The sequence below is a fragment of the Pongo abelii genome, chromosome 13, assembly GCF_028885655.2.
Source record: "Pongo abelii isolate AG06213 chromosome 13, NHGRI_mPonAbe1-v2.0_pri, whole genome shotgun sequence".
Lineage (NCBI taxonomy): Eukaryota > Metazoa > Chordata > Mammalia > Primates > Hominidae > Pongo > Pongo abelii.
Window position 1 is genome coordinate 115,879,975 of NC_071998.2, and position 23,032 is coordinate 115,903,006.

At 41.9% G+C, this 23,032-nt stretch overlaps 1 protein-coding gene and 1 pseudogene across 13 annotated transcripts in view; both read right to left on the bottom strand.

Moving 5' to 3' along the window:
• Positions 1 to 23,032, bottom strand: part of NR6A1 (nuclear receptor subfamily 6 group A member 1) — a 254,198-nt gene that overhangs the window by 65,824 nt on the left and 165,342 nt on the right. The window contains exon 1 of one of the 13 annotated variants that reach the window (XM_054520605.2): positions 11,208 to 11,517. The exons of 11 other annotated variants lie outside the window; for them this stretch is intronic. In XM_054520605.2, coding sequence (XP_054376580.1) covers positions 11,208 to 11,223 — 16 coding nt within the window. In that variant the 5' untranslated portion in view covers positions 11,224 to 11,517. Of the gene's footprint in view, positions 1 to 11,207; positions 11,518 to 23,032 lie in introns of those variants that run through there. One more of the 13 variants, XM_054520604.2, reaches the window with a different exon arrangement.
• LOC100451490 (ran-specific GTPase-activating protein-like) lies at positions 14,110 to 15,251 on the bottom strand (annotated as a pseudogene).

Below are 23,032 nucleotides of genomic sequence, written 5' to 3' on the forward strand. Positions count from 1 at the left end.
AGCATCTAGGCCTCTAGTTCTGAGGCAGAACTGTGCTTGTGCTCCTTTCTAGCAAGGTACATTAATCTCTTCAAAATATTCACAAGAAGACTGACAGGAATGTGAGGGGGACTCTCTTCTGTTTAGGGGCAGAGACCACTCACAGATCAAAGTTCTCTCTAGGGTTTCCCTTATATGTAGAACCAAACAATACTTCTGTCCTATATGAGTCTTAGAACTCACGGCATACTCGGTCAGGTTGTTTCACATTGTCAGGCATGTGCTCATGCTGCTCCTCTGCTTAGGAGATCCTTTGCCACTTCACCAGCCTGGCAAACAACTGTCAGTCTCTCAGGATGACTTCCTGAGTGAGGCCTAACCTGATAGCCCTCTGCACAACTTCTGTACTCACAAATGAGCACTCTGCCCTCTGCACAGCTTCTGTACTCTACAGTATTGCTATCAGTGTGCCCCGAACACTTCATTACACTTATTTATGTGAGGATCTATTTCCCTCTGCTAGACTTGGGTATATCACAGGGCAGGGAGAGAGTCTTATTTTTTCTATATCCCTAATGCATAGCTCAATACCAAGCACAGAGCAATCACTAGTGAACATCAGTTGAATGAAAGAACAGTGCATGAGCATACATCATTTTATTGCACTTGGCTTTATTGCTTTTTTTTTTTTTTTTTTTTTTTGAGACAGTCTCACTCTGTCACCCAGGCTGGAGTGCAGTGGGTGGTGCAATCTCAGCAACTCGGCTCACTGCAACCTCCACCTCCCGCGTTCAAGTGATTCTCCTGCCTCAGCCTCTCGAGTAGCTGGGATTACAGGCACATGCCACCACACCCAGCTAATTTTTGTATTTTTAGTAGAGACGAGGTTTCACCTTGTTGGCCAGGATGGTCTCGATCTCCTGACGTCATGATCTGCCCACCTCGGCCTCCCAAAGTGCTGGGATTACAGTGTGAGCCACCGCGCCCAGCCACTTTATTGCATTTTTTTTTACAAATTGAAGGTTTGTGGCAACCCTGCGTCAAGGAAGTCTCATCAGTACCATTTTTCCAAAAGCATGTGCTCACTTTGTGTCTCTGTGTCACATTTGGTAAGTCTTGCAATATTTCAAACTTGTTCATATTATTATATCTGTTATGGTCGACTGTAGTCAGTGATCTTTGATGTTAGTAATTGTTTGGGGGTGCCACAAACCGCACCAAAATAAGATGGTGAACTTAATCGAAAAATGTTGTATGTGTTCTGACTGCTCCACTGACCAGCCATTCCCCCATCTCTCCTTCTCTCCCCTTGGGCCCCTCCATTCTCTGAAACCCAACAACATTGAAATTAGGCCAATTAATAACCCTACAATGGCCTCTATGTGTTCAAGTGAAAGGAAGAGCCACATGTCTCTCACTTTAATCAAAAGCTTTAAACAAAAGCTAGAAATCATTAAGCTTAATGAGGAAGGCACGTCAAAAGCAAAGATAAGCTGAAAGCTAGGCCTCTTGCTCCAGAGAGCCAAGCTGTGAATGCAAAGGAAAAGTTCTTGAAGGAAATTAAAAGTGCTACTCCAGTGAACACACAAATGATAAGAAAGAAAAACAGCCTTATTGCTAATATGGACAAAGTTTTAGTGGTCTGGATAGAAAGGCAAACCAATCACAACATTCTCTAAGCCAAAGCCTAATACAGAGCAAGGCCCTAACTCTCTTCAATTCTATGATGGCTGAGAGAGGTGAGGAAGCTGCAGAAGAAAGGTTTGAAGCTAGCAGAGGTTAGCTCATGAGGTTGAAGGAAATAAGCTGTCTCCATTACTTGAAAGTGCAAGGTGGGCCAGGCGCAGTGGCTCATGCCTGTAATCCCAGCACTTTAGGAGGCCGAGGTGGGCAGATCATGAGGTCGGGAGATCGAGACCATCCTGGCTAACACGATGAAACCCTGTCTCTACTAAAAATACAAAAACAAAATTAGGCAGGTATGATGGCGGGCACCTGTAGTCCCAGCTACTCGGGAAGCTAAGGCAGGAGAATGGTGTAAACCCAGGAGGCGAAGCTTGCAGTGAGCCGAGATCGCGCCACTGCACTCCAGCCTGGGTGACACAGCGAGACTCCATCTCAAAAAAAAAAAAAAAAAAAAAAGGTGCAAAGTGAAGCAGCAAGTGCTGATGTAGAAGCCGCAGCAAGTTATCCAGAAGATCAATGATGAAGGTGGCCACACTAAACAACTGATGTTCAGTGTAGATGAAGGGGCCTTATATCGGAAGAAGACACCATCTAAGGGCTTTCATAGCTAGAGAGAAGTCAATGCCTGGCTTCAAAAAATAGGCTGACTCTCTTGCTAGAAGCTAATGCAGCTGGTGACTTTAAGTTGATGCCAATGCTCACTGACCATTCAGAAAATCCAAGGACCCTTAAGAATTATGTTAAATCTACTCTACCTGTGTTCTATAAATGGAACAACAAAGCCTGGATGACAGCATGTATGTTTATAGAATGGTTTACTAAATATTTTGAGCCCACTGTTGAGACCTACTGCTCAGAAACAAAGATAACTTTAAAAATACTGCTCACTGACAATGCATCTGGTCACCCAAGAGCTCTGATGGAGATGTACAAGCAGATGAATATTGTTTTCATGTCTGCTAACACAACATCCATTCTGTAGCCCAAGAATCATGGAGTAATTTTTAACTTTCAAGTCTTATTATTTAAGAAATACACATCATAAGGCTATAGCTGCCATAGATAGTGATTCCTCTGATGGATCTAGGAAAAGTAAATTGAAAACCTTCTGGAAAGGATTCACTATTTCAGATGCCATTAAGGACACTTATGATTCATAGGAGGTCAAAATGTCAGTATTAACAGGAGTTTGGAAGAAGTTGATTCTATCCCTCATGGATGACTCTGAGGGGCTTCAGTGGAGAAAGTAAATGTAGAAGTGGGGAAAACAGCTAGAAACTAGAATTAGAAGTGCAGCCTAAAGATGTGGCTGAATTGCTGCAATTGTATGATAATTTTTTTTTTTTCTTCAAGACAGGGTCTCACTCTGTCACCCAGGCTGGACTGCAGTGGTATGCAATCATAGCTCACTGTAGCCTCCATCTCCTGGGCTCAAGCAATCCTCCTGCCTCAGTCTGCCAAGCAGCTGGCACTACAGGCGTGCGCCACCATGCCCAGCTACTTTTTAAAAAATTTCAATAGAGACGAGGTCTCACTATGTTGTCCAGGCTGGTGCCCGAGTCCTGAGCTCAAGCAATCCTCCTTCCTTGGCCTCCCAAAGTGCTGAGACTACAGGTGCAAGCCACCACACCCAGCCCATGATAAAACTTTAATGGATGAGGAGTTGCTTCTTACGGAGGAGCAAAGAAAGAGGTTTCTTTGTAGACGGAATCTACTCCTGGTGAACACTGTTAAAATGACAACAAAAGATTTAGATTTACATTAACTTTGTTGATAAAGCAGCAGCAGGGTTTGAGAAGATTGACATGAATTCTGAAAGAAGTTCTACTGTAAATAAAATGCTATTAAACAGCATCGCATGCTACAGAGAAATTTTTCATGAAAGGAGGAGTCAATCAATAAAATCAGCTTCATTGCCTTATTTTAAGAAACTGCCACAGCCATCCCCCAACCTTCAGCAACCACCACCCTGATCAGTTAGCAGCCATCAACACTGCAGCAAGATCTCATAGCAGCAAAATGATTCACTGAAGCCTCAGATGGTCATTTGCATTTTTTAGCAATAAAATATTTTTAAGTTAAGGTATGTAGGGTTTTTTTCTGACATAATACTACTGCACATATAACAGACTATAGTATAAACACAACTTTTATATGCACTGAGAAACCAAAAAATTCGAGTGACTTGCTTTATTGTAGTGGTCTGGAACCAAACTTGCAATATCTCTGAGGTATGCCTATTGCTTCTCTACTTGCAAATCAAAGCACAGTTTATAAGAACTCCAGATGACAAACTGGTGAGCCAGCCCAGAGACCTTGTGCCAATGCTCAAAGCTCAGTAATCAGCTCCCTAGGTCCCTTCACAGTTCTGAGGCCCTGGTGAAAGAACGACCAATTAGTATGCTTTAAGTGAAACTGTATGTTCTAAAAAGTTCTTAACACATGGTACTGTTAAGATTCTAGGTTCCTGGCCGGGCGCGGTGGCTCACGCCTGTAATCCCAGCACTTTGGGAGGCTGAAGCAGGTGGATCACAAGGTCAGGAGATTGACACCATCCTGGCTAACACGGTGAAACCCTGTCTCTACTAAAAAATACAAAAAATTAGTGGGGCGTGGTGGCGGGTGCCTGTAGTCCCAGCTGCTCAGGAGGCTGAGGCAGGAGAATGGCGTGAACCCGGGAAGCAGAGCTTGCAGTGAGCCGAGATCGTGCCACTGCACTCCAGACTGGGCAACAGAACGAGACTCCGTCTCAAAAAAAAAAGAAAAAAAACCAGTATAATGTGATGGTCAGTTTCTTAAGGTAACTGGTTCATGGTTCAAACAATGGTATGGCCGGACTATATCCAGTGACAGGAAAAGACACTCACTGTGGCACATCATCACCTCTCCCTCTTCCTGCTCCCAGTCGAATAAAAGAGTCGAGGATAGCAGATTTTCTTGTCAGCAGCAATTAACAACTACCTCATGGCAAAGTTAAAAACAAACAGGCCAGGCGCAGTGGCTCACGCCTGTAATCCCAGCACTTTGGGAGGCCGAGGCGGGTGGATCACAAGGTCAGCAGATCGAGACCAACCTGGCTAACACCGTGAAACCCCGTCTCTACTAAAAATACAAAAAATTAGCCGGGTGCGGTGGCGGGCGCCTGTAGTCCCAGCTACTCGGGAGGCTGAGGCAGGAGAACGGCGTGAACCCGGGAGGCGGAGCTTGCAGTGAGCCGAGATCGTGCCACTGCACTCCGGCCTGGGCGAAAGAGCGAGACTCCATCTCAAAAACAAACAAACAAAAAACAAAAAAAAACCATAAATGCATATGATAGTGTACATGTACACATACTCTTATAATAATGACCAAGGCCAAGACTTGATGGCTACCACCTACTGGATGCCAAGCCTTTCATTTGCATTTCTCTTCTTTCCACACTGACTTGTGCACATTTTGAGATTAAATGCTCACAGGAATGGTGTCTGCTTTTTTCTTTTTTCAAATGTCTAAAACATACATTTTCTGTGCAGTGATTATTTAATATACCATAAATAAATATATCTGATACTTAATAAGTTATCTGTAACTTATTAGCTCCTTTAAAAAGCAAAGCTGGCCGGGCACCTTGGCTCATGCCTGTAATCCCACCACTTTGGGAGGACGAGGCAGGCGGATCACGAGGTCAAGAGATCAAGACCATCCTGGGTAACATGGTGAAATCCCGTCTCTACTAAAAATACAAAAATCAGCTGGGCGTGGTGGCGCACGCTTGTAGTCCCAGCTACTCAGGAGATTGAGGCAGGAGAATCACTTGAACCCAGGAGATGGAGGTTGTAGTGAGCCGAGATCGCACCACTGTTCTCCAGCCTGGTGACAGAGCAAGACTCCGTCCAAAAAAAAAAAAAAAAAAAGCAAAGCTAGTCTACTGTAGCCATCACACTGAGGCCACATGCTGAAACCTCACAGAAAGGAAAACATTTTGCTAATGGTAAATAGGATGCTAACAGAGAGGTTTAGACTCCCTCTATATTTTTGCCAATTGTAATCCAGGCCTCTAATTTTACCACGTTAAGAAAAATATTAAAATATTCTATTTCGCAGCCATACATTTGGAAGAGCAAATAAGTCACAAGAAATACCTAGCAAAAGTAGTTAAAAAAAAAAAAAAAAAACCCAAAAAGCAAAAACCCTCAAAGAAATATAGGGCCCCAAAGTGACAGCAAATCCCACTGCTAGTTCGTCTTCTCCCCCAGTCACTCTCAAAAGCTCCACTTTTTAAGTGGTGAATATTCAACATCTGTTAAGCAACATTAAAACTATTTTTCCTTCTTTGTAGATCAAAAAGGAGATCTGCAGTTTAGGTGAGGAATTCTAACTCACCTCTGTTCCCAGTGCTTAGAAAATAGTAAATGCTTCGTGAATGTTAGCTGCATAATAATTTTATGTACAGAGATCAGAATAACGAGCCATTGATATAACCCCCGAACCCAGAAGGCAGAGAGGTTGACAACTCCAAAGTTAGTAAGGCAATGATTAGCATGCCAACAACATTCCCAACTTCACTACTTCATGGTAAAGCTCCTGAGAAAGGGCTATCAAACATGGTCATGGCAATTGTCTTGGCATCTATTTATCCATCAAAACACAGGAAATTAAGACTAACTTTATTACCCTTCTTTTCCTGATTATGATTTAACATCTCTGTTACCTTAAAGCCCATCCCCCTCTCCATTTTCTTCCAATCAACACAACTGTAAAAGACTTTCTGTAGAGAAAAGGCCAGAAATTTTGCAGGGACCCATTCATGACTAATTATCACTACCACAGGAATAGCATATTAACACTGCAATTGGTTCTAGAAGGCTCAGCAGCTGGCCCCACTGGTTGTACAGCATTTTCAAGGCTAAATTTCCAAAGAGCCCCTCCCTTATTGTTGCTTACCGAATGGAGGCACTCCCTGGAGACCTTAGAGTATAAACACCACAAGCCATAGGCTCACCCAAGAATTCTCTCTTTCTTAATTTCCCTAAATTTGCTCCTCTTTGAAACTCATTTCAATTCAAGCCACATTAAGCATGTTCTGGGCACTCTTGACAGTTTTCTTATTTAATTCCCATAGCAGTCCTGTGAGATAGGTATTACTATCCTCTGTTGCATATATGAGGAAATTGAGGTTCACAGAGGTCAAGTGACTTGGCCAAGTGACAGAGTCAAGCTGATGAGGTTCTTTCCCCAACACCAGGAAGCCTGCAGCAAAGCCATATATGTAGCCAAGTTTTTATGAGCCATCTGGGCAACAGGGGACGAGTCCTTGCCACACAGACCAAGGGATCCATCCAGAGGCAACAGAAGCAGCGGTAGTTTTTGTTTTTTGTTTTAATGGTTTAAAAATCCTACAGGAATTCTGATTGGTCCCACTAACAATCCATCGAGGCTCACCAGCCGGTTGACTCCTGACCTTCCATGCTTCTCATCCTAATTAATGCAAGGTCCTTGGATCACAGTGTGAGCATCAAGACCCTGTTAGAGTTAGCAATGACCTTTACATCTATCAGGCTTTTCAAAATATGTAAAACAGCTGTGCAGTGGGAACACCCCCCACCACACACCCTGACCAACTCTTAACCTTGAAATATGGGTAGATGCATTTTTCCTAATTATAGTGTTTTCCCCAAGTTTTTAGGGAATGACTCTTCACACGGCTAAAAACCATTTGAGATGTAGCTTTTCAATTGCCCAAGCAAACTACTGCAGCATGCAAAAAGATTCTTGCAAATAGATTAATTTCCTTGGCTTAAAAAGAAACCCCAGTAGCAGGGGAACAGAAAAAAAGAATGATGTGAAAAAATTGGTGGTCGCGGGGTGGGAGATTGTTTGGTTGCCATACTTGTGCCTCTGATATCCTTTTGTTCTCCCACCTCATTGTATTAAGGATGCTAAATCAAACATGATTGCAGTGATGTTTGTGTGTGAAAATGACAAAAGCAATGGGCCAAAATCCCAACCTCATCTTGAACCCTGAGGACTTTTATGGCTTTTTCTTCACTAGGCCCTCCCCCTAATACACATTAAAGACCACATTGTTCAAAAGGGTCATGGTAGGTTTCATACCCCATTTTAATACAACAGAAATGGTAACTGAACTTCCAAGTTTTGTTAGTAATATTTGTATGTCCATGGAAAATGTCCATTAAAATAATTGATTCTTCAGTTTAAATATTAATGGAGAATTACAATATATCAGAGGGGCAGAATCAATTGTGTCAAGGAGGTACTGTTTGCGGTGATTAAATCAGATTTTCTTCCTGTACATCATTTTCCCCAGCAAAAGGATACCGATTAGAGATGGGTTAAAAATATCCAAATGATGTGAGGCATCCAGGTATTTTTCCTAGCCTCAAAATTGTCCAGATTATGTCAGTTTTCAACTCAAGAAGCCTAGAATAAACTTGCTAATTTCAAGTGCAGGTCTCCCCGCCTCCCCTTATTCCATTTGTCTGTCTGCAAGCCACATTATGGACCCCCAGTTCATTTATGCATTTATTCCTGGAAGATTTCAAGTTGGGAGAAGACTATTTAAGGCTGTTTAGGATTCCATTTTTCTCAGCTGTTACCAGTCAGTTGTCACCAGTACTTTGGAGGTTTAGTGGAAGAAAGGTGGCAATGACTCCATTACTCTTTCCAAATGCCATAAAGAATTTGCATCAAAAAATTCTTTTTCTCATCAAAAAATTCTCTAATGAATTAATGCCTTAGGCCTCTGGAAAAGGATACAGTAAAACAGGAATGTTACAGGGTTTGGGAAAGGGGAATCTGAAAAAGAAAATCTGGGCTGGAGTAAAAGAACAACAAACTTGGTAGTGTTTTAAATATCACAATTTCATTGGCGGAATTGCTCACTTTCCCAAGCTCAGGTGTTTTTGCTTAACACCCATATAACATGCATTAAGATGTGGCACGATATCACAACTTTAGTGCATTTAAAAATCAAATCTACGATTTTTGTAGAGTTCTCGACTATAAGTCTGGTTTAAATTATCTCAAAATAACACACTAGGAACATCTGTTTAGCTCAGTTGAAGTTTCGAGAGCCAATACCAGCTGTTGGGGGAGGGATTTCACACATGTGTTACTCAAATCCTAACCAAATCTTAGTTTTTTCATTCCCTTAATGATGCCTCCAAAACCAACAGGGTAAAGCAAACATTAGAATAAAAAAGAAGAGAAAAAGGGAGGGAGGAAGAGAGGAGAGAGGGGGAGAGAAAGAAGAAAAAAAGATTACTTACTCAATGCTTTGATGCATGTGACCAAGACCAAAATGATCACCCTCTCCAATTCAATACAGTATTAGCATGAGGACAAAAGGCATTTAAAAATCAATTTGGAGTTATTTCTAGTGGGGGTTGCCTAATCTTTACAAGTTGAGGAATGAGGATATTCCCCAACGTTGAAAGGGCACTCAAGTATTTTTCTCCTTTAAGCGGCAATCTAATTTTCACAGAGAATTCATTCGGTGTCATTGTTTTGGTTTTAGGTGTCTGTCCTGCCAGGCAGGGGCCGTGCACAAGGGCTGCATCTATCTTGAAGTGTGCACAATGGCCTCTCTTACGGCTCTCTCTCTCTGTTATTGATCCTTACAGATGCTCCAAAGCCCTTCCCCCACCTTTCTCCAAATCCCAACCCCCATTCTGAAGGATAGCTTAAGAAATAAGACTTCCTGCCTAGCGACTGGCAGGGCTGAAAGACCAGATTGTATGACTCCACAGATCAGGCCTGCCACAGTGAAAGCTTGAATAGAGTTAACCCTCTGTGAACTAAAACAAAACATTTGTATGCCCAGCTGTGACAAAGGTTAATTTAAATGGACAAGGGCCCAATATCTAAAACCAGGCAATGCTTTTTTTACAGTAGCATTTTCACTGACCTCTTTTGTAGGCAGTTGATTTTGCCTCTTAAGCTTCCAAAACCTCCTACAACTGGGATAATTCATTTTGCTTTACTAGAATTCTCAATGAAAGATCTAGGTAAACAATTTTAAATTCATTTTCTTATTTTATGAAAGTTCTTGTTTTGGTACCATAAGTTATTTTCTGCAGTTGAATGGCTAAGAAAAACTGAAGTTTCAAAACTTAAATATGAACCAGGAGAGAACTTTCTGTGCAAACCTTTTTTCTCTTTCAAAGCTAGCGGACTACATATCACTAAGAGACTCAAGCTGGTCGAAAAAAAATCTAAATCCTCCAGAGTCATCCCTTCTAAACTCATGTAATTACTGCTCTGGGACTCTGCCAGCTCCTGAACTCCTGTCCAACAGATCCAAAGCAAATCTTACTTCTTAAACTACCCCTTTCTGGAAAAGCTAGTATATCCAGGATAGTTTAACAAAGAATTTCTATGCATATTGGGGGAGGAGGCTGTTCAAGATAAATAACAGGCCTCATATATAACTGGTATTTTCTACGAACTTTCTCTTGTTTCTGCTAACTTGCACTAAAAACCAATAATTCTGGCATGTAAGGTGCTGAGGGACAACATATAAGGGAGGAAAGCAGCCAAGGTTACTAAAAAGAATGCTATTATCAGAGGAGGTCCCACTTCCCTAGTTTGTGCATCCCCAGAGTGAGAATGAAACTGCAAAGCTGCCTTTGGCAGATGTTAGCCACGCTGCAAGAGGCTGGGAAGCTTTCCCAGGACCAGCTATTTCGTAGGGTTAATGCCAGTCCTAGAAATTTATCAACTGCTTCAAAGAGTCGGGAACTCTTCTCAGTAGTGCTTGCCTTTAAGAAAACCAAACTCTTTGCAAACTTTTAGCTTGTACTTTATAAACATGGCAAAACTTTAATACTAAGATTCATCCATTTTATCTGTTCCTTCAGCTGTATGTGTCTTTCCTGGCCTAAACAATAAAGTTGTGGAAAAGTGGGGTTTCTCACATAACTAGGAGACTATCCCAAATAAACAAGTTATAACACTAGTGACTTTTCATTACATACACACACATGCAGAAAATGTACCCATTTAAAAAGCAACCCACTTAAAAAGAAATTAGCAATGGCTTAGTCTTATATCCCAAACTGTAAAACATAGAAGCTCCCCACCAGAGGATGAGGTTGCCTTATCAATGGCCTCATGACCTCAATTCTATCTATAATTAACAGTAGTAAATAATGCTTTGGCAGATAGCGAACTGGATTAAGGAATTTAAAATATAAACAACTTCTGTCAAGAAATAAACAACGATTTTTTAATGTAAATTTTATCTATGTACTGAAACGTAAATTTTTTTTCAAATCACTATAAAATTTAAATTAATCCCCCTTCTTCTGCTCTTCATCAACCACAACAATGAATTCACTGCAGTTCTCTCTCTCAATTCTTTTCTCCATTCCAAAACATTTACAGCCACTTGCTACATACATGAAAACTTTTTAGCTGAATTCTGCGAAGACACAAAAAAACAGTTGCCTGTGGACTGCCTCCCTTCTCCCTCAAGGCTATTTGCTCTAAACGTTCAAAGAAAATTTCTAACCCTTAGATTTGGGCCCCAGACTGTTCCTTACCTTCCCATGTCTCCATTTCATGCTTCTTGTAGTCTGCTGAAAAGTTCTATTGCAGCCATGAAGAAACAGAGATTACAGGACAAGTCCAGCTTGATGACTACCCTTCCGACACTTGGTCAATTTCTCTAAGCCGGGACTACGACAGTCATCCTCACAGGTCAGTTTACAAGCTGGTCATGTGATTGCAAAGTTCAGGCTCTAAGGTCACAACGTGTACGGAGTTCGTTTATTACCAAAGGTTATCTAAGTGGAACTGATAGACTTATTTTCTTTAGTTAACAATACTGCCTAGCACGTCCTTCTGAAAACTATTATGGGAACCATTTCATGGGAAATTCTCCTCCAGTCTTCTTTAAGCTAAGATCCTAAAATTAAAAGGCAGCATTTTAAAAGAATTTATTTAAAAGGGTTCTGGTATGTGGGGCTTTTCTTCTTTTTTTTTCAAGAACTATTCTATGCTATAGTCTACTGGATTAGAAAATTTAAAGCCAAAACCTTTTGGTCTAAGGAAAAGACAAAACGGAAACTCAATGTTAGGTATGTAGGGTTTTTCTCGGGGGTATGGGGGGCGTGCAGAAGTGGGATTCCGTGTTTTCTGTCATTATAATGAACAATGACAAGGCAAATTCCTCTAAGAAAATTAATACACAGAGCTAAGAGTTGTTTGCAGGGCTTACTTTAACTCTAGCCCTTCATTTCCATGCTCTGGTTATCTATACTAGTTTGAAAGAATGCTCTGGTTATACATATTAGTTTGGAGAAAGGAAACTAGGTCTGCAAAACCCTTTTACAAAGCAAAAGTTACTAATTTCACCACCCCCAATCCTTACCCTTAGCCAAAAGTTTACACTTTCAAACTAAGCTTCTTGCTTCATTCCCCTAAAACTCGTAAGATCTTAAACAATCATCATGCTATAGCTTCCCTGATTCGTGAACCATACCAGCAGCATGCAGTAGAGTGTATAACACCGAGTGTGCACATACACACTCATACCTTACCACAGTACCCCAAAGGCTGGCAAATTGGAGCCACGTGCTAATGGCACATGATGTCAAACATTCAGCTAAACATTCAAATATCAGGACACAATAAAAGGGCAAGCTCCACTAAGAAGGTGGAATGGCCCAAAGAGAAACTGATTCCTGAGGATAAATGCTTTTTAAACTGCATAAAATGTTTCATTCTATGAAATCTCCCCCCCCCCAATTTAGCTTTAGGAATAACTTAAAGGCTATGCACACTTTACAGCAGTATTCCAGAAAAAGGAGACCCTTCTTGGAGTAGGACTGGAATCTGTCACTTAGCAGCCATATAACTGAATGGCAAATACTGCTACTACCATGACTAGAGGGCTTTTCTAACCAACAGAGAGCATTAGGGTCATCTTACACAGTAGGGCCTAAAGAGAAAGTGACCAATGATTTAGAGGAGGAAAAAGGCTGTAATTTGTCTAAAAATAAATATTCTGCCACTGCCACGACACACTTTACCCCATCATAAATACACTGACCAGCTTTCCCACCCTCACCCCAACCCCATAGATTAATATTTTCTTCTCAGTCCCTGTGGATTTAACGTAGTTCTTAAATGATTTTAGTAAAGTGACTACAAATAGAATGAGGGTGGAAAAAATGGAAGGGGATGGTCCACTAGCAAAAAGCTACTCAACTGGAAACAAAGGGCAGCTCTCTGTCTCCCTGAAGGATATGGATTTATTAGAACTAAATATCTGCACACAACAGAGGTGTAGTAAGCCTCTGTGCTTTATTGCACCAACTTTTGGAGGAAAAGATGAATAAGGAGCTATTAGTCTAACTTCTGCTACCAAGACTGAAGCAGACACCTTGATTTTCAAGGTGAGTCCAACTAACAATCCTTGATGCACCCATAAGCCTGAGAACAAATCTTTAACATAGCTTAAGGAGACAATTAAGTTTTATCTTTGGATATAGAGCCACATTTCTTCAGCATTCTCAGTCCCACAAATTTTTTGAGAGCACTTTATAGACTCTACTGGGAGGAAGAGGTGAGAGAAGATGAACACACACCACACTGTCCCTGTGAATGCAAAAGATGAACTCTAAATCTTATTTATTTTTTTATTTGAGACAGGGCCTCGCTCTGTCACACAGGCTGGAGTGCAGTGGTGCAATCGTGGCTCACTGCAGCCTCTACCTGGGGTCAAGCAATCCTCCCGCATAAGCCTCCCACGTAGCTGGGACTACAGGGGACTACAGGAACGCACCACCACGCCTGGCTAATTTGTAAAAATTTTGGGTAGAGATGGGAGTCTATGTTGCCCAGGCTGGTCTTGAACTCCTAGGCTGAAGTGATCCACCCGCCTTAACCTCCCAAAGTGCTGGGATTACAGGCATGAGCAACCACACCTGGCCTAAACACTAATTTTTAACTACAGCTCCAAGTAAGATTGTTTAGCTGGGAATGCGTGTGCACACCAGTAGTCCCAGCTGTTCAGGAGGCTGAGGCAGGAGGATGGCTTGAAGCCAGGAGTTTGAGGCTGCAGTGCGCTATGATTGTGGCCTCTGAATAGTCACTGCACTCCAGCTTGGGCAACAGAGTGACTTCGTCCCTACTTAAAAAAAAAAAAAAAAAGAAAAGAGAGAAGAAAAATCATCTAAGATTAACAGAACTACTGGAATTTATAAGTGGGAAGGAGAGAGAAAACAGGAAATCAACATTTTCTACTTGCTAATACTAGCTTTGAAATGTGGAAAAAAAGTAGATAAAATTCTAAATCCAAACATACGTAGCATTTGCATACTGCAAATCTAATGGAGTCCAAATTATTATTTTTTAAATTTTGTTTATATAACGTCCTTTGTAAAAACGAAACCAAATAAAAACAAACCAAAAAAGAGGGGCAGGATAAAATTTAAAAAAAAAAAAAAAAAAAAAACAAGGAAAGGAAAGAGGAAAAAAATAAAATAAGACGATTTATTGTTTTTCCTCGGCATCCTCCTTGGTCTTCTCCTTCACCGAAAGAGCTTCTAGCTTTTCCGCCACTTTTTCGGCATGATCGCTTTTTCGCCGGATCTTTTCTTTTCTCTCTGTCCAATGTCTTTACTGCATTCTTCAAACTTTGTTTTGAATTTCCGTGCATTCTCAGCATTCAGGAAGCGGATGGCCAGCAGCTCTGGCTTGGGGCACTCGTCGTTCCAGACTCAGGCATGGTCATTACCCACATTGGGTTTCAGCTCCACCATTGGCGTGATGTAGTGGTTGGCACAAATCTTCAGGGTCTTGTCCCTCCTCATGAGGAGGCGGGTGGTCCCCTTCTCCTTGTGCTTCAGGAGCTTGACGTCACCAGTGCCTCGCTCGTTCCATTCTGGGAGATGGTTCTCTGAGGCAAATCACAGTTTCGCCCCCATTTTAAAAAGTTCCTCTTTGGCCGGGGGCGGTGGCTCACTCCTGTAATCCCAGCACTCTGGGAGGCCGAGGCGGGTGGATCAACTGAGGTCAGGAGTTTGAGACCAGTCTCGTCAACATGGTGAAACCCCATCTCTACTAAAAATACAAAACATAGCTGGGCGTGGCGGCGGGCGCCTGAGGCAGAAGAACCGCTTGAACCCGGGAGGCGGAGGTTGCAGTGAGCCGAGATGGCGCCATTGCACTCCAGCCTGGGCGACAAAAGCGATACATCGTCTCAAAAAAAAAAAAAGTTCCTTTTCATCTTCCTCCAGCGTTTTAAAATTTCTTGCTCAGGAAGAGAAACTATTGGCTCAAACTGAGGGTCATGGTTGGACTCGTCTGCATTCTCAATGGAAGTATCGTGGTCTTCCTGAGTGTCCGTGGCGGCCGCCATGAAGGCGCGGCGGCGGCGGCCGCTCGGCCGAGTCGGTAGTCGCCGGCTCCGCGGCCTCTCGGTGACTACTCGTAGCTCCTTCCCTCTGCGTCTGGCCATGGAGTCCAAATTATGAATGGCAGAACCTTAGTTAACCACCAAGAGATTGTGTCCACTTTCATTTTAAAGATGGACAAACTGAATGAAGCTCAAAGAAAGGAAGAGGCAGGAGTCATCAGACCAATAGAGAAGAAAATAAAATATCTCAGTCCTCCATTTCTTCCACTAAACCACGTATCTTGAGGACAGGAAAAGGCAAAGCCTCTTTTGAGATGTTAACACTATTTCCCATGTTTATTCAAATAGACGCTCTCAAAGATGACTGCAGATTTTGAGGCTGAAGGGGTAAGTTTAGTCCTTCAGTGTAAAACAAAAGACAGCAAATCTACTGGCCACATGATCACTAGAATAATTTCTGCCTTATTTGTTTTTAAGAACCTTTCAATGAATGTCTGATGCAAAGTGAAAGCCAGGTGACCATTCTCAAGGAGAGGGACTTGTATCCATTTTAGAAAATCAGGAACATACAGAAAATGTTTAAAATTCCTTTTTAAACTTACAGAGGTTAAAACAAAAAACAAGAGCCCAAGATCTCTGGTTCTCATCTGTCAGATCCTTGATACAGACATTCCCTATGGCAAGGGAAAGAGTTTAATTCAACTAAATAGGAATAATGAAATCACAGTTAAATGAAGTCCATATTATCTGGGACTAAGAAGCAAAGTTCTTGAGAGTGGAGAAAGAATGAGAGCAACAAAGAACATCCTTGGATACAATTTCCAGTTATGTCTTCAAGTCCTGGAGGTGGAAAGAATTCATAGTTCAGGAAAAAACTCAAGAGTTGGAAACTAAAAATATTCCAGAAACCAGGTTTTAAAAATCCAATTCTACAAACACTCATGGAGTGTCTCCTATGAGCTAGGCACTATGCTGGCTATGTTGACGTAAAATAATATTATGTGATCCTTGCCCTAGAAGTACTCATCATCTGCTGACCTCTCCAACCTTATTTCTCACCACTCCACACTAACTCACGAGCAGTGCGCATACACTAAACAGATAAATGACAGTATGATATTATGAGTACCGTAACTAAAGTGGGTAAGAAAAGTGTTAGAGAAACAAAGATGAAGAAGCAATTCATTAGAACAGACTGAGGTGCCAAAGAGGGCATTCCATCTGGGCTGAACCTTGAAGTTCCACAGGCAGACAAGTGGAAAAGGTATTTCAAGACCTGAAGGAAGGAGGAGAAGGAATAAAGATGATCTCAAAAGATTTTGTAATGCCAATGCTATGTAAAAGAGTAATATGACTGGCTGCGGGGGGCGGGGGAGAAAAAAGACTACAGAGTGTGCTTTAAGAAACAAACAAACAAAAAACCCTGCGGTGGCTCACGCCTGCAATCCCAGCACTTTGGGAGGCTGAGGCGGGTGGATTACCTGAGGTCAGGAGTTCGAGACCAGCCTGGCCAACATGGTGAAACCCCATCTCTACTAAAAATACAAAAATTAGCCAGGCATGGTGGCACACGCTTGTAATTCCAGCTACTTGGGAGGCTGAGGCAGGAGAATTGCTTGAGCCCTGGAGACGGAGGTTGCAGTGAGCAGAGATCACGCCACTGCACTCTAGCCTGGCCGACAGAGCGAGACTCTGTCTCAAAACAAATAAACAAAAAAACAAAAAAGACTGGCCAGATGTGGTGGCTCACACCTGTAATCCCAACACTTTGGGAGGCCGAGGCGGGCAGATCACAAGGTCAGGAGATCGAGACCATCCTGGCTAACACGGTGAAACCCCGTCTCTACTAAAAATACAAAAAATTAGCCGGGCGTCGTGGTGGGCGCCTGTAGTCCCAGCTACTCGGGAGGCTGAGGCAGGAGAATGGCATGAACCCCGGAGGCGGAGCTTGCAGTGAGCCGAGATGGTGCCACTGCACTCCAGCCTGGGCGACAGAGGGAAGACTCTGTGTCAAAAAAAAAAAAAAAAAGAAAGAAAAGAAAAGACTACATATAGATTATATATATAAAGCATATATAGAGTATGCTTACATAGACTCAGCAATGTGGCTCACACCTGTAATCCCAGTAATTTGGGAGGCAGAGGTGTGTGGATCGTTTGAGCCCAGGAGTTCAAGGCCAGCTTTGGAAACATACGGAGACCCCGTCTCTATTAAAAAAAAATTAGCCAGTATGGTGGCACATGCCTGAAGCCCAAGCTATCCTAGCTGAGGTGGGAGGGTTGCTTGAGCCTGGAAGGTTGCAGTAAACTGTGATCACGCCACTGCACTCCAGCCTGGGCGACAGAGCAAGACCCTGTCTCAAAAAAAAAGAACAGCCTTATGTTAACAACAAAATGCAATATATATACTTTTAGATCCTGATTTGAACCAAACAATTGTAAAAAGACATTTTTGGGACAATCCAGGAAATTTAAATATGTGTAAGACATTTAATTAGATAAGTTTCCTACCTGCGAACTGAGGAACCTGGAAAAGGTGAGCTTTTCCTCCATTTAAAATTTCTCACAATTCCCCAGTCAAGATTTTATCCATGAATTTTTAAAGTATCCCAATCAAGAACAGATTATAATATGAATAAATAAGTCCTTTTTGAATGAAAACAAAGGAATCAGATACAGAGCATATAAATATAAACGCAGTCAACTATTGTGTCTCCTGAGAGGTCTAAACAAGTTGGGACTTATTCATCACATATGGCACCCGTGACTGTTTACCTTCTTCTCAATTAAGACCCAGATTGGGCCAGATTAATGCAAATAAATACTCTAGCCCTGAACACAGCAACAGCTCAAACTGCTGTTAAGCAACATGTGAAGCTGAAGTAAAAAAAGATCAAAGTTGTACAAAGCAAGTCTCAAACTTGGGGGGCAGAGTAAACTAACAGGCTTTCTCCTTTGGTGCTCCTATAAAGGTAGACTACTTGAAGGTTAGTTCTTTCCAAGCCAACTCTGGCTTCAGCCCTGACTTCTCTGGTTGTTTCATTTGTTCATACATCCATCTACCTGACCTAGAGACAACGTCAGATGACAAAGGAAAAGACTTCTATCCAAAAAGAACTCAGTTCTATGTGAGAACTCTGGGAAAAGGCAAGATAAAATGCCCCCAGTAAGTGTGGCATGATCTCATTGAGTCCCATCAGTGGTTCCCAGGAACCTACGGTATAAAGGCCCACACTCCTAAGGCCCTCCCTCTATAACCCAGCTCTTCCTGACTTCTCCAGCTTCATTTCCCACCACTCCTCGTAAGTATCCATTACTCCAGCCATGGTGACCCACTTACTTATAGTGCAAATATTATACTAAGCTATTCCATTTGCCTGGAATAACTCTTTTCACTATTTCCTTATAGTTTCCACTCCCACTTACTAATCTTACTGGACTCAATTTAAAAATCACCTCCTCTGTAAAATATTTTAAGACTCCATTCTCCCAGACTTAAACTCAAAGTCAAATCGCAGCCTTCTTCCACGCTGCCTGGATCCCTAAAATATACTACGATATTACTCATCACGTAGTATTTTTATTTTACAATTCTATCCTTTCTTATTAATCTCATGTACTCCAAAGAGTCAAGCCCAGGGCTGTCTTCAGTTTAGTATATAAAAGGCTTTCATAATACATTAAAGCAATTAGATGGCTCCTCGAGAGGTGTGTGTGTTGTGTGGGTGGGGTACAGTTCTTCTGTTGAATTTCTTAATAGTGCATTCATATTCTTCTTCATTTTCACATTTTCTAACTCTTTCATCTTACCTCACGAAAGGTTTTTTCCCTTAGACAAACTCTACTTCAGAGTCTCCCATGTGTCAGGCCCTGTGTTAAATATACATTTTCTGATTTAGAAGCCTACCTGAGACTAAATCTTCCAACAATGAAGGGCTGGTACTGGTAGTCAAAGGTTCCTGATCAATATGTCATTTGCTGGGTTCCTGCATCAGTGTAGAACCACCTGTTGCTAATGATCTTTTGATTAACATATATAACCTATGTATCTGTCACTGGATTCCAAAATATGAGACGAAGGACTGTGCCCCATATTTTTGCCAACCAGTGTATCTCCAGTGCTTGAATATTTGTTGACTGAAGAAAGGAAGGAAAGGAGTTGCTTCAGAGAGCAGCAACATAGGAAAGGGGGAAAAAAAACCTTCAGAAGTACAAATAGACCACCTTAGGCCTGCCATTCCTGCAAAGCCAAAACCAGTTTTCCCAGTCCCAATTCCAACTCCAGTAAATCTTACCCATACACAGAGCTCTCCTCTAATTGAGGGATTGGCTGTAATAAATCTGACAAAGATCAGTTGCAAATCAGCAAGTGGCAATCCTACCTGCACCAATTCTATCCCTTTCTACTCTACTAAAAATTGAACTCTCTAAGGATAGGCATAGTTAAAAGAAAGGACAACGGGGGCTTACGCAGTCTTTCTTTAGGGTAGAACTTGGCTCCTGATGGCAAAGGAATCCATTTTTATCAAACAAGAAATAACGCACATAATCCCAATCTGAGTCAACTACACTCAGCAACTGAGCCTTATCCTAGGTTCTGGAGTCAAGAACTGCTCCCCTGAATCTCACATCCTGATATCCAACTGCCTCCTGGGCATCTCCACCTAGATGTATCCATCATAAGCACCTCAGACAAGTCCAAACTTGTCTTTCTTTAAAAATCTGTTCCTCTCTGTGGCCCCCCCGTTCAGTGAAAGGCATCAACCACCCAAGCCAAAAACCTGGCACTCTTTCCATGGCTCCTTCCTCCTCTTTGATTACACCCACATACAACCTGTCATAAATCCGGTCTTTTCTACCCCCTCAAAAGTAGCTGAATCAGCTACCCTGAAGAGGTATTTACTAAACAAAGATGGGATAATTTGAGCATCACTTAAAAATTATTAAATAGGGCACAGTGGCTCACACCTGTAATCCCAGCACTTTGGGATGCTGAGGCGGGTAGATCATTTGAGTCCAGGAGTTCAAGACCAGCCTGGGCAATATGGCAAAACCCCATCTCTACCAAAAATACAAAAAATTAGCTGGGTGTGGTGGTGCACACCTGTGGTCCCAGCAATTAAGGAGGCTGAGATGGTAGGATTGCTTCTTGAGCCCTGGGAGGCAGAGGTTGCAGTGAGCAGAGATCATGTCACTGCATTCCAGCCTGAGTGACAGAGCAAGACCCTGTCTCAAAAAAAAAATAATTTTTAAAATGAAAAAATCAGTATTTATCTTGCCTTTCCTAGATGAATTATACCACAGGGTAATAAACAGCTATGGACAAATTTCTTTATAGAAGCATTCCAGATAATAAACAAACAAGAAATACTGGAATTAGAATAACACTGTGAAATAACAGATCCTAGATACCAATCATCAAACGCTGCTAACCATTACAAAAAGAGAGAACAAGACAGTACATATCTTCTGATGGAAGAACTCAACACCCCCATGAAGTAGTCTTGCCAAAAATGTTGGCTCTGAAGGCTTGAAGTTGACTAAGTCTCTATATCCATCTTATAAAATAAAAGAACTACAAAGTTCAGAATAACACATTCATCTACATTACAAGGATGTAATCGGCAATATCTGGGTGTGGTAAATTCAGCAAGACAAGCCACCAACGTCTCAACTTAGAGGGGAAAAAAAGATGGAGGAGAAAATCTACAGATTAGGAAAACTAACCTGGGCAACAAAGTGAGCTCCATCTTTACAAAAAATTTGCCAGGTGTGGTGATGCATGTGCCTGTAGCCCTAGCTACTTGAGAGGTGTGAGTATCACTTGAGCCAGGAGTTCTAGGCTACCCTGAGCTATGATCATGCCACTGTACTCCAGCCACTCCAGCCTGGGTGACAGAGCGAGAGTGAGACCCTGTCTCTTAAAAACAAAAAACCCTCGCACCACTGCACTCCAGCCTGGGCAACAGAGCACGACTCTGCCTCAAAAAACAAAAACAAAAGAACAAATAAACAAACAAACCCCACACTTTTAAAAGATAAGGATACATACTGGAATATTAACAAATGAAATAATGATACTTAAGATTTGCTTCAAAATAAAATGGAAAATGAATGGGTGGAAGTATGAGTGGGACAGGGTTAGCCCTTCGATGATGGTTGTTGAGGCTGGGTACATGGCTTCATTATACTACTTTGTATTTCTATTTTTGTTTTATAAAAATTAAAGCACACAAACAAATCTTGAATCCATCTATTTATTTCTGTCATCACTCTCACAGTCTTGGCCACCACTATCTCCCATCTGGCTTATTTCAGTAGCTTCCTTTATGGGTATGTCTTGCTTGCTCCTTGCTTTTTCCTTTCTCTTTTTCTGCATCACCTTCCTGCAATCCATTCTCCATCCCGGCTGCTAAGACTCAAGTAAAACCATGCCAGTTCTACTTAAAACCTTTCACGGCCTTCAGAATAAAGCACCTTCCCAACCTCATAAGAGCCTTCCTCTCCCTTCTCCCTTCTCATATTCCCAATGCTCTCAGCAAATAGTGCTATTTGCAGTTTCCCAAATGTGCCTTTGCATGTAGTGTTACTTCTGCCTGGCTAGTTTCCATGAATTATTTAATTATCAGCAAATTCAGGCATGACATCTTCTACGAAATCGTCTCCTACTCTTCCCTGCCCTAAAGGTTCCAATTCTATGAATGTTCACCGTTTCATCCCTTTGTGTGCCTGCCTCCATGTGTCCATGGGTCTGTGAATATTCCAAGAATAAGGGACCAGGGTTTGATTCATTTCTGTATTCCTGGAATCTATCACAGAACATAGCAAAAATGGGTACTTGATATATGTCTGATGGATTTAAAAAAAAAAGGCCTAGGCTTCCAAGAAATCCATAATTCTATAGAAAGAGCTAAATAAAATAAGGGGCAGCCTGGAATTACATACTTTGGAGTCAGATAAACTTGGTATCAAATAGCAACTATACAACATGCATTAATTTTGTAAACTTGGGCAAGGCACTTCAATTCTCCTAAGTCTGTTAAATGGGAACACTGATTCTTCAGGGTTATTGATTAAATAAGTATACAGTTCAAAGTAACTAAAATTATCTTTAATAACACAACTCTATGTTCACGTGACAGTGAGATAATTTAACAAACTCCCAGAACACAGGGTATGTGCCATCACCCGCTAGCAGCTTGTCTGACCCCGAAGGCCATAGGCACCTCCCTGTCAATAGGAACCTATCACTGCTTGATAACTGAGGAAAGGGGATATTGCTTCCCTGCTACTTTCTAAGTTCCTGCTCCCTTTCTGTGTATATTCACTCACCTTTCTCTTTGGTGAATCCTGAAACATTATTCAATCCTGGACTTTGGAACTCAGGTTTTTGTTAGTTTAACCTTTAAATATTTGAGTAAAGGGAACGGGTATCAGAGATTGGGATACATACTCCAGCACAAGGGACAATAAAACTTCATGCTGCTCCTGGACATCCTGGAACTGCAACTCAGGCCCCATTCTCTCAAGCTCAGGACTTTTTATTTTTTCTTTTATAGAAAGATAGAACAAGCTGGGCATGGTGGCATATCCCTACGGTCCCAGCCACTCACGAGGCTGAGGCAGAAAGGTCACTTGAGCCTAGGAGTTCTGGGCTATAGCACACTATGGCAATCCGGTGTTCCACACTAAGTTCAGTTTCAATATGGTGATCTCCCAGGAGCAGGGGACCACCAGGTTGCCTAAGGCGGGATGAACTGGCCTAGGTCAGAAATGGAGCAGGTCAAAACTCCCATACTGATCAGAAGTGGGATTGTGCCTGTCAGTAACCACTGGATTCCAGCCTGGGCAACACAGTGAGACCCCATCTCTTTAAAATTAATAGGAAGATAGAATAAAAGAGAGGTTCAGCAAACAAATTCTAGGGTTAAATCGAGATTCAAATTTTGGATCCTGTAAATTTACTAGCTATGTGACTTTAGGTAAATTGCATAACTTGTCTCA